We start from the raw sequence: 13,034 nt of genomic DNA on the forward strand, positions 1-13,034 counted from the left end.
GCCTGCAATTGGGAAGCAGCCGCATAGCACAGGGAGATCAGCTCGGTGCTTTGTGACCACCTAGAGGGGTGGGATAGGGAGGGTGGGAGGGAGGGAGACGCAAGAGGGAAGAGATATGGGAACATATGTATACGTATAACTGATTCACTTTGTTATAAAGCAGAAACTAACACACCATTGTAAAGCAATTATACTCCAAAAAAGATGTAAAAAAAAAAAAATGCATGCAATTGAGGAAGCCTGTGGTCCACTGTGCTTATAATATTCACCCAAAGTAATGGGATGAGGTAAGGGATTGACACCCTAAAGATTTCTTTATTGTGAAAAGAAAGTATCTATATACAAGGGAACTGCTTCTATGTATTTGCTAAGTATTTCTGCGTAAAATTAATGACAGCCAGAACTTTTTTGTCCTTACTATGTGCTAGGTACTATGTTAAGCACTTTTTAGGTATCTCTATATAGTCCTCACAATTACCCTAAGGAGGCAGGTACTCTTAACATCCATTTAACAGATAGGAAAACTGAGGCCCAGAGAGGTGGAGCAACTTGAAGAAGACACATAGAGTGTGTCTTCTTAGACCCTAGGGTGCTATCCATTAAGTATCCTGCTTCTCTTTACATGCCACGTGTCAAATTATGAGAAAGAAAATTTTAAGAAAGCAAATTCCTGAGGAACCTTAAGAAAGCAAATTCCAGGGCTGCTAGGAAAGGGAGTGGGGCTAACCCATCAACATCTATTCACATTTACATCCCAAATGAGGCTGCATGATAACTCAACAGTTAAAATTAGAAATAACAGTCACAAAGAAACAGTGAAATTACAGAAAATCTACTAGAGTCAGGAAAATAGAAGTACATCAATTTTTCTAAGTTCCAACACTTAAAATAATCATTTTCATTTACTTGGAATCTTGGCTTTCCAAAGTGACTTATTCTCCATTGATAAGTATAAGCTTAAGCTTTACTGTAGCTTTAAAACCCTAACGTTTAGAAAGAACAGGTAAAGCTCCTCCCATTCCTTTTTTTTTTTTTTTACCCCAAGCTGGGAATTACAGTTTTTTAAAATGTCTATCATGTACATAATTCCATAATCTCAGAAAAAAAAAATACTAGACCACTCACTGCTCTACTTTTTCCACTACGGTTAGTCAACATTGGGAAATCTTCAGTACACTCCAAACCACTTGTGTTTCCAGGATATATTTGTTTTATATCTGCTGCATTTTCAAACAATTTCCACAGCCCAGAAAAAGTCCTTCCAATGAAAACAAATTGTCTTTTACTTATATGTATTTAAGTGCTAGAATGTTTGCTTTCATAAGATTTTGGACTTGAGGTATAGATCGGTTAATCAGAATAATGCTTAAATTTAAGAAGAGTTTATACAAGAGTAAAATCCACCCTTTTGGATAATTGGTCACTTCTTTCATAGCACCGAACTAAACAGCTCCAGTTTCCCTACTAAAAATTAGCAACAAAAGTATGTATATATAGACTGATGAAGCAAACATGGCAAAATGGTAACTTTTTATTTTAGTCTGTGGGTGTGTAGATGTGTATTTTACTATTCTTATGTTTCTGATTATTTCCAGTTTATCAAAATTAAAAGTGAAAAATATATTTTTAAAGTAACAAAAGTTACAAGGTGGCATTAATAAAATCCCATTTGGAATGAACAAAGCAAAGAAATAAATTGCAAGCATGAATAAATGAAACAGTGTCCAGGGACAACTGCTGTCACTACCCGGTAAATGTCGAACAGGACCTGAAAGCTGGCTAGGCTGGATAATCGGTTCCCATCTCATCACCCTCTGAAGCGGGAGGGAGGAGAAGCAGCAGCATAATACACTCCATGAGATCAGGGAGCAAAGTAAGTTATCTACAACCCCAAGCACAGAAAAATCACCTGGAAAAAAAATCTCATGCTCAGCTGCCTTTTCCTGGGTTCCCTTTTACTGACTTGAACCTTCAGATTTCTTCTTAGGAGATTAATTACAGTGATGGCTACAGCAACATACCACAAATGAATCAAAAAGTGAAGAACCCTCTTACACCATAAAATCAAAACCACATGCAAGGATGTGTGCAAGAGCTGAAGAACGCCGCGGGGCTCTCAGCAATAAGCGAGCTTCCCCAGCCCCACTGCACCACAAGGCCTCCAAGAACACATTCGGTGAAGAAAAAGAAAACTCACTGAAATGTTAAGGGAGAGAAGCAAAACTGGTAGTTGATTTTTTTTTAAGCTCATCGAAATACTAAAATAGAAGCCTGTTACTATAAAAAAAAATCTAGACATGTGTCACTGGCAGTCACCAAGTTGAGAGTGGGCATTGCAGAAGCAGTTTGGGGGCTGGGGCCAAAATAAAGACTTCAGATTTCACCCAGTTAAGATTTGGGTTGAGGGGCTCCAGCAGTAGAAAAAAAGGGCTGCAAAGAAATTTAAGTTTTCTTTTGAACTGACTTCTTTTGCTGGACAGAAAGTATGAGTACTAAGAGATGTCAAATGATTTAAAAGAAATTTTTAAAATATTGATACTACCTATCGCCTGAAAACCTCGTCAATACAGATAGCAATGCAAGAATGTTTCAAGAATAGTACGGAAGAGTCCTGGTCTTATCAGGGCTGTGATTTTGAAAGGACAAGTGGAACAGCTGAACTAAGTAGATTTGAATATTACCCCAGTAAATGAAGACAGACAGGGAGTTAAGTCTCTAGAGACAAAAGGTGGAGGAACATTCACGTACTCAGATTCAGTCTTTGAACATGACACCCAGAAAGATTCAAGGACTCCAGTCACAGTGAGAGCTGATGCCCAGCCGGAAGGAACTCCAACCTAGGACTCCTGACTCATAAGCCAGTGGTTTTCTAGTAAACTATCGCCAAAGAATTCAAATCACATGCACATAAGTAAGCTCTGGAAATCCATTGTTAGCACAGTGCTTATAGATAACAGCACTGCACTGAATACTTAAAATTTACCAAGAGGGTAGATCTTACATTAAGTGTTCTTACTACAAAATTAATAATAATAATAAAGAGATGGGAGGAAACTTTGGGAGGTGACATCTATCTCTATGGCCATGATGGTGGTGATGGTTTCACAGGAGTATACTCATCTCCAAACTCATCTAATTGTATATGGTAAATATGCACAACTTTTTACATGGCAATTACATCTCAACAAAATATGGTTGTTGTTTTTTTAAATCACATACACAACCAGGATTACAGAAAAAACTTCAGTTGACGGACTTAAGTATTTTCCTTAGGCATTTCCATCCTAGTTCTTTGGTAACCTTTATCAAACTAAGCAATGTACATGTTAAAATATTGGTTTTTTGTATAACTTTTAAAAAGTAAAAGTTATATGTTAAAATAAAAAGGAAAATTTTAGCTTTTTCAACTGGTGAAGTATTTCTAATGTGACTCATTTTCATACTGAAAAAGAAAACCCTATGTATAAAAACTGGATCAAGCAGGAACAGGATAATATAGAAAGCCAGGAAATAGAACATATGCTGATTTTGGGTTCTAGATTAACATGTTTCTCTGAATTCCTTACTTTTTTATTTTTCTGTTTTTATTGGGGTATAGTTGTTTTACAATGTTGTATTCATTTCTACTCTACAGTGAAGTTGAGTTCCCTGTGCTACACAGCAGTTTCTCATTATTTATCTATCTTATACATATTAGTGTATATATGTTATCCTAGTCTCCCAATTCATCCCACGCTCCCTTTCTCCACTTGGTGTCCATATGTTTGTTCTCTACACGTGTGTTTCTATTTCTGCCTTGCAAACTGGTTCATCTGTACCATTTTTCTAGATTCCACAAATATGCGTCAATATACAATATTTGTTTTTCTCTCTTACTTACTTCACTCTGTTTGACAGTCTCTAGGTCCATCCACATCTTTACAAATGACCAAATTTTGTCCCTCTTTATGGCTGAGTAATATTCCACTGTATATAGGTACCACATCTTCTTTATCCATCCAATGTCTGTCGATGGGAATTTAGGTTTCTTCCATGACCTGGATATTGTAAATAGTGCTGCAATGAACATTGGAGAGCATGTGTCTTTTTGAATTATGGTTTTCTCAGGGTATATGCCCAGTCATGGGATTGCTGGGTCATATGGTAGTTCTACTTCTGGTTTTTTAAGGAACTTCCATGCTGTTCTCCATCGTGGCTGTATCAATTTACATCCCCACCAACAGTGCAAGACGGTTCCTTTTCTCCACACCCTCTCCAGCATTTATTGTTTGTAGATTTTCTGATGATGCCTATTCTAACTGGTGTGAGGTGATACCTCATTGTAGTTTTGATTTGCATTTCTCCAATAATTAGTGATGTTGAGCATCCTTTCATGTGCCTCTGGGCCATCTGTATGTCTTCTTTGGAGAAATGTCTACTTAGGTCTTCCACCCATTTTTTATTTACCATCTTTATTGGAGTATAATTGCTTTACAATGGTGGGTTAGTTTCTGCAGTATAACAAAATAAATCAGCTATATGTATACACATATCCCAATATCCCCTCCCTCTTGCATCTCCCTCCCTCCCTATCCCACCCCGCCAGGTGGTCACAAAGCACCAAGCTTATCTCCCTGTGCTATGTGGCTGCTTCCCACTAGCTATCTATTTTACATTTGGTAGTGTATATATGGCCATGCCACTCTCTCGCTTTGTCCCAGCTTACCCTTCCCCCTCCCCGTGTCAAGTCCATTCTCTACATCTGTGTCTTTATTCCTGTCCTGCCCCTAGGTTCTTCAGAACCGTGTTTTTTTTTTAGATTCCATATATATGTGTTAGCATATGGTATTTGTTTTTCTCTTTTTGACTTACTTCACTCTGTATGACAGATTCTAGATCCATCCACCTCACTACAAATAACTCAATTTCGTTTCTTTTTATGGCTGAGTAATATTCCATTGTATACATGTGCCACATCTTTATCCATTCTTCTGTCGAGGAACACTTAGGCTGCTTCCATATCCTGGCTATTATAAATATTGCTGCAGTGAACATTGTGGTACATGACTCTTTTTGAATTATGGTTTTCTCAGGGTATATGCCCAGTAGTGGGATGGCTGGGTCACATGGTAGTTCTATTTGTAGTTTTTTTAAGGAAACTCCATACTGTTCTCCATAGTGGCTGTATCAATTTACCTTCCCACCAACAGTGCGAGAGGGTACCCTTTTCTCCACACCCTCTCCAGCATTTATTGTTTGTAGATTTTTTGATGGCCACTCTGACTGGTGTGAGGTGATACCTCATTGTAGTTTTGATTTGCATTTCTCTAATGATTAGTGATGTTGAGAATCCTTTCATGTGTTTGTTGGCAATCTGTATATCTTCTTTGGAGAAATGTCTATTTAGGTCTTCTGCCCATTTTTGGATTGAATTGTTTGCTTTTTTTGATATTGAGCTGCATGAACTGCTTGTATATTTTGGAGATTAATCCTTTGTCAGTTGCTTCGTTTGCAAATATTTTCTCCCATTCTGAGGGCTGTCTTTTGGTCTTGTTTATGGTTTCCTTTGCTGTGCAAAAGCTTTTAAGTTTCATTAGGTCCCATTTGTTTACTTTTGTTTTTATTTCCATTACTGTAGTAGGTGGGTCAAAAAAGATCTTGCTGTGATTTATGTCCAAGAGTGTTCTTCCTATGTTTTCCTCTAAGAGTTGTATAGTGTCTGGCCTTACATTTAGGTCTTTAATCCATTTTGAGTTTATTTTTGTGTATGGTGTTAGGGAGTGTTCTAATTTCATTCTTTTACATGTGGCTGTCCAGTTTTCCCAGCACCACTTATTGAAGAGACTGTCTTTTCTCCTTTGTATATCCTTGCCTCCTTTGTCATAGATTAGTTGACCACAGGTGCATGGGTTTATCTCTGGGCTTTCTATCCTGTTCCATTGACCTATATTTCTGTTTTTGTGCCAGTACCATACTATCTTTATTACTGTAGCTTTGTACTGTAGTCTGAAGTCAGGGTGTCTGATTCCTCCAGCTCCATTTTTTTCCCCCCCTCAGGATTGTTTTGGCTATTCGGGGTCTTTTGTGTCTCCATACAAATTTTAAGATTTTTCGTTCTAGTTTTGTGAAAAATGCCATTGGTAATTTGATATGGATTGCACTGAATCTGTAGATCACTTTGGGTAGTACAGTCATTCTCACAATATTGATTCTTCCAGTCCAAGGACATGGTATATCTCTCCATCTGTTTGTGTCTTCTTTTATTTCTTTCATCAGTCTTATAGTTTCCTGAGTACAGGTCTTTTACCTCCTTAGGTAGGTTTATTCCTAGGTATTTTATTGAACTACTTTTTCAAAGGTGACCTTTGCACTTTAGCTAGCAATGCTTGGTATCTCTAAGCATGCACATTTTCTGTTCTTCACCAAAAGCAGCCAGTTTAAAAGAAAAAGCTGCTTCCTTTGAGAAATTCAAACTTACCTATGATTTTGTACAAACTTCCAACAGGGATGTATTCCTCTAATATTCATTAGAATTAATTTTATAAAGACACCATTTCAGGGAATTTTTCAAAACCATGAATGGAGAATTTGTTAGAGATGTAGGATGGGAGGAAATATGAGCAAAAAGACACACAGAGTAAGCAAGGGGGAAACATAATCAGCAGCAGCAAACAGTCTCTGCACACTTGCTTGGTGCCAGGCTCTGTTCCAAGGGCTTGACATGGACCCTCTGTTTAACTCTTACAACAAAATCATTAGCGAACAACACATATATATGGAATCTAAAAAAAAAAAAGATTCTAAAGAACCAAGGGGCAGGACTGGAATAAGAACGCAGACGTAGAGAATGGACTTGAGGACACGGGGAGGGGGAAGGGTAAACTGGGACGAAGTAAGAGAGTGGCACGGACATATATACACTACCAGATGTAAAATAGATAGCTAGTGGGAAGCAGCTGCACAGCACAGGGAGATCAGCTGGGTGCTTTGTGACCAACTAGGGGGGTGGGATAGGCAGGGTGGGAGGGAGATGCAAGAGGGAAGGGATATGGGGATATATGTATACATATAGCTGATTCACTTTGTTACACAGCAGAAACTAACACAACATTGTAAAGCAATTATACTCCAATAAAGACGTTAAAAAAAATATCATTAGCTAGGTAACTACCATTACCTTCTCTTTACAAATAGCAAAACTGAGGCAGAGAGATGCGAAGAAATAACCTGATCAATGTTACAAAGTAATTAAGAAATGGAAGAATTTGGGGTGCAAATATTTGGACCAAATGAAGAATAGAAAAATGAATTTCATTGTTTGAAGGACCCTTGGGACTATTTAGTCTAAATCTTGTTTCTAAATAGGCAGGATGTCTGGTCAAAGGTGAATTTAAGTTCTCTCTCTCACTTTCTCACACACACACACACCCTCTCACACACACTCTCAAAGACACTCACACACACACAAACTCTTACACTCTCACACACTCTCATACACACACACACTCTCCACAGTCTCACACACAGTCTCACACACTCTCATGCACACACTGTCTCTCACACACTCTCACACACTCTCATACACACACTCATGCACTCTCTCATGCACACACTCTCACTCACACTCACACACTCTTCCCCACACACTGTCCCACACTCTCTCACACACACACTCTCCCTCACACACTCTCCCTCACACACTGTCTCACACACACACTCTCCCACACACCCACTCATACACACACAGTCTCTCACACACACACATTCTTGCACACACACACAGAGTTCGTGGCAGAGCCAGTGAATAGTTACTTGTCAGGGCTAATTCAGGTCAGGCAAAGAGCCCCTCACAGCCATTCCATCCAGAGTGTGAACCTTGCCAGAGACTTTAGAATAAAAGTAGGAATAAAGCCCTCAGATTTTAAACATTCTAGTCTTAACTAGGGTACAGAGCCTGTATACCTGAATCTTCTAATAGATCATAAAACCTGACCCACCTGCTGCCATCAATCATCCTGTTCTCAGGGGCTTGCAGGGTGGGCTTCTTTGTGGAAACGTGTCCACAGCAAGTGGTAGAAAACTCCTTCCCCCACTCCCACCAGCTGCCTGGAAACTTCAGTATCGGCAATCACCCTACTCTTACCCATCCTTCTCCATGCCCACAATCTCAAGACTTCCCAGAAAATCAAAACAGGTTCTCTACTTAAAAGGGCTAAAAATCCTTAATCTTGACCAAAAACCCTTCCATCATCAACAGTACAATGCTACACAATGCCCTCTCCTTAGAGCCTATAGACATTTCTAGAAGGAATGCCACCAGATCCTATCCCCAAACTAACGTTTCTATCATTAGGCAAGCAAAATAATCTACTGAACTTTGAACATCAAGGAATTTCACTGTATCAGTAATAAAAGCAGACATTCCTTCTGTGTTGCATTAAATTCTTAAAAGTTCAAACATATATTGGGCATAATCAGTAAGAAATAAAGACAAGAAATTTTCAATATTTTCCAGTTATAGGCCTGTAACTATAAAAATGATTGGATATAGCCTAATATGTAAGCTGTTGGTATTAAATTCTATACATTTCGTGTGAAATCACTGTGCTGTACCTTTGATATGTTTCCAAAACATCTGCGACTAAGAAATATAAGGACCACTTTACAGTGTGAATCTTATGTTTAAGAGTTAAGTCTCGGGCTTCCCTGGTGGCACAGTGGTTGAGAGTCCGCCTGCCAATGCAGGGGACACGGGTTCGTGCCCCAGTCTGGGAGGATCCCACACGCCGCGGAGCGGCTGGGCCCGTGAGCCATGGCCGCTGAGCCTACGCGTCCGGAGCCTGTGCTCCGCAACGGGAGAGGCCACGACAGTGAGAGGCCCGCGTACCGCAAAAAAAAAAAGAAAGAGTTAAGTCTCCATTTTCATGAAATCTTTTCCTAGAGCATCATCTACTGCTTCCCCTCTGAACCCAGAAGACGTTTCTCATCTGTATCCTCCTTTTAGCATTCTGTCTTGAATTTCCTGTATACTGCTATTGATGTTCTGCATTTATTTGTTAAAAGTTTTTTTTCTTTGATACCCACAGTCTAAGCACTGTACTGGGCACTAGAGATACAATGTGAACAAAGTCACCATGCTTTTGGAGCTTATGTTGCAAAATCTCTGGTGTGGATAAGAGAGCCCGCATCAGTTAAGGCAAGAAATGCTAGCCTGTTTTTGTTTTTCTGGGTTTTTTTCCAGCTTCATTGAGGTATAATTGACAAATCTGTAATATATTTAAAGTATACAATATGATGATTTGATATGTGTACACATTGTGAAAGGATTCCCCCCATCGAGTTAATTAACACATCCCTCCCTCCTCACATTTACTTTTTTTTTTTTTGGTGAGAACATTTAAGCTCTAGCAAATCTCAATGAGAGAGTACAGTGTTATCAACTATAGTCACATTACATGTTAGACCCTTAGACCTTATTTATCTTATAACTGAAAGTTTGAACCCTTTTACCAATTTCTCCCTACAGCCACTGGCAACCACTTTTCTACTCTGTTTCTATGAGTTTGACGTGGTTTTTTGTTTGTTTGTTTGTTTGTTTTTAAGAGTCCACATATAAGTGATGCCATGCAGTATTTTTCTCTGGCAGCCTGGCTTATTTCACTTAGCATAATGCTCTCCAGATTCATCCACATTGTTGTAAATGGCAGAGTTTCAGTGGCTTTAACACAAAAGGAGTTTTGCTTCTTGCTGACACAGGGTCAGGTGCAGATGTGCAGTAGGGAGATTTCCACGGAGTCATTCAGGGACCGAAGCTCCATTCACCTGGTGGTCCTGATGTCCCCTGGGGGCTCCGAGAAGGGGGGGTTAGATCCTCTGCACCAAGTTGGCCAACTCAAGAAGAAAGAGAGACCCTCCACAGGAGGTTTGTGGGGACAGGTCTAGAAGCAGTAAGAACATCCCTTCTATACATTTTCCATGACAAACTCAGGCCCATGGCCACACCCAAGAGGCAAAAGAAATGGGTTTTGATGAATATGCAGTGTTTGCTACCAAAGGGACAAGAAAATTCTACAGTGTTTAAGAAATAAATAGTTGATATAATAGGGCTGGAGCTAGGGTGAGGGGAGCAAGGCTCCGACAGTGGAAATGCAGGGAGTCGCTCTCTCTCAGGCTTGGGCAAGTACACGCCTTAGATTTGTGCCATAGGTGCCCCTCTTGCCTCACCCTATCCTGGCCCTGATACTTTAACTGCAGAAAATGGAGAGCTAGAGATATGCATTGCTTTAGATACAGTTATCTGGAAAGGAGCTTTCTAGCCAGAGTAAGCAGCAGAGGCACAGGTCCTGAAACAGGAAAGTTTAGAGTGTTTGAGAAACAGGAAGAGGCCAGTAGAACTGAGATAACAAAAGGAGGGCTGGAGAAATAAAAAGTGCCCAGGTCACACATAGCCTTTCAGGCTGAGTAAGGAGTTTGGGTTGGAAACTCCAACTAAAGCATTTATGTGGCGGAATCAAATGCTCCAGATTTTGTTTTAGAAGCAATTGCTCTGACTGCCCTTTGGAGAAGGGATTGCAGGGAGATCAGATGGAAGGATACCAGTGTGGTTTGGGAGGGAGCTGGTGATAACCTGGTCTACAAAATGGCAATAGATGCAGAAGAAGAAGGATTTAAAATATACTGGAGAGAGGTATAGAAATCATAGGTATTGATGAGGGAAAAAAGGGATAAAGATTTATGCAACTAAGTGAATATTAATGTTATATGAAGCCAGGGGGGAATGAAAGAGAATGTTTTTTTCTATTTAAATAGTGAGCTTCTTGAGGGTAAGGGAGATCCTTCTTTCTATTCTCAACAGGAATAATCCAACAAGATGTTTTTTAAAATATAGTATCAAAGGCTCAAGGCCATATGCACACCATCTCCCACCTACAGAATAAGAATCAGTACCATATTCTGGAGAACAACCGGCAATAAGATCAAAAGCCTCACCTCTCCATCTTGGTGGCTAAGAGCATGGCTGAGTCAAAACGCCTAGACTGAAATTCCAGCTTTACCACTTACTAGTTCTTGGTAGTTCTGTGACTTTGGGCAAATTACTTACCCTCCTGTGCCTCAGGTTATTCCTTTATAAAATGGGAAGAAAAATACAGCCTACCTCACAAGGTCATTTGAGAATTAAATAATATGTAGCACAAAGAACTATGATTGGCACATAGTAAGTGCTCAATAAATGTAATGGTTAAAGTATATGAATTATCACATCTAGTTCTGTGAATGATTCCTAAGGAAAAGAGATGTGGAAAAAGATGTACAGTACAAGGAGGTTCATAGCAGCATTATTAATAATACTGAAAACTTAATATTGAGATGTTTATCTGCCCAATGATAAGGAAATGGATTTTAAAATGTCATGGTAAACAATGACTTATGAAGCAGACATATCATTAAAATAGGTACGAATATGTGCTTTATGATGTATTAAGTTTTAAAATCTTATATTTATGTACAAGGGGTGGAAATATCTAGAAGGATAAAAACCAAAATGTTAACAGTGGTTACTGCTGAGTGGGAAGATTATTGGTAGTTTTGTTTTCTTCATTGTTTTGTTCTCTATTTTCCAAATTTTCAACAATAAATAAATGTTGGAATTATATCCATAAAAAATTCTGCAGTTAGTGGTTTTTAAACCAATGACTTATATGAACACAGTGCAAAGTCTTTACCACTTACTTCCAAGACAAAACACCTAAACATCTCAGCAAGATGAGGGTTTATTACCAAAAGACATTTCAAAACTAAGTGAAAAAATGGGACATGAACGACTGGCCCTAATTAGTGGATATAGCTCATTTGTTTTCTCACTTAAAAATGTACAGGTTGAAGGAAGGAAACGTCATTCTCAAGAATCATTAGTAGAAGCAGCTAGGTGCCTTGCCAGTTCTCTTTCCCTGACTTGCAAGATAACCAATTTCTTCAGCTCACAATACTTTCTGCTCTTAAAAACACTGCAAAGGGAGGGTGGGAGGGAGGGAGACACAAGAGGGAAGAGATATGGAAACATATGTTTATGTATAACTGATTCACTTTGTTATAAAGCAGAAACTAACACACCACTGTAAAGCAATTATACCCCAATAAAGATGTTAAAAAGAAAACAAAACACTGCAAAGGCACTTTACTTCTAAGAAGAGCACACACCTACCGGGTCGTATTTCTCTAGCAACAGGTTTGTTTTCATGAGCCATGTACTAAACGTGTTTCTATTCGAAACTTCTAGCATGCTCTTATCTACTTCTCCCAACAGACATTTGTGTGAATTAAACTTTCAACTTCATTAAATAATAAAATTATTAAATGTAGATGCTATAGATATCTTTCAACAGGTGAAACAAATATCAATGGCAACTTAATTAGTAGCAATGAGCTAGGGTTTTAAATGGATAAAGGAAAGATTTCTGTAATTAGCAAGAACTACCTGCAGAATAAGTAGGAGGATTTTTTTTTTTTTTTTACAACTTTTACTGCCACTTTTGCACTGAAGACATAACCTCTAGACCCTTTCTTCATATGCCTTCAAGTTAAAGACCACACAGCTAAAACCGAGCCATTGACGAGTGTGGGGTACACATTCAAGGCGGCAGGCTGCCATTCAGGTCAAGCTTTGAGGAAACTTTAATCCTTCTCAGGTGACGCTACTTTTATTCTACAACATCCAGTTGATCTCCTCAAATATTTTCCTTCCTCCCCTCTCTAAGCCTTCCAGAGAGTGTTTAAGTAGCACAAAGTACTGTTTTTCTACCCAATGAGTGTCAGATTACACTAGGCTGAAGCTACTGTATGTTCACTCAGTAGCTTCTCTGAAAGCTGTTAACAGAAAACATTATCAGAAGATGTCTAATAGAATTCAGGTTTTCAGAACGTTTGCATTTCGTTCCTGTTAGCATAAGCCAAAAAAAGAGTTTTTTAATGTCATGCTACCACTAATGTTTCAGTAAGCAGAAACTGCTGGAAGACTTCACCTCCTCCATCTGACAGCCCATGGCTTGACACAAATC

General features: G+C 39.0%; 1 protein-coding gene across 3 annotated transcripts in view; it reads right to left on the minus strand.

Moving 5' to 3' along the window:
- RSPO2 (R-spondin 2) overlaps positions 1–13,034 on the minus strand; it is a 160,349-nt gene that overhangs the window by 132,136 nt on the left and 15,179 nt on the right. The window contains exon 2 of one of the 3 annotated variants that reach the window (XM_060035234.1): positions 7,307–7,323. The exons of the other annotated variants lie outside the window; for them this stretch is intronic. Within the exon in view, the coding sequence (XP_059891217.1) occupies positions 7,307–7,323 (17 nt within the window). The remainder of the gene's footprint in view (positions 1–7,306; positions 7,324–13,034) is intronic. 3 annotated transcript variants of the gene reach the window in all.

Source organism: Delphinus delphis, chromosome 17 (genome assembly GCF_949987515.2).
Source record: "Delphinus delphis chromosome 17, mDelDel1.2, whole genome shotgun sequence".
In the NCBI taxonomy this organism is placed as follows: domain Eukaryota; kingdom Metazoa; phylum Chordata; class Mammalia; order Artiodactyla; family Delphinidae; genus Delphinus; species Delphinus delphis.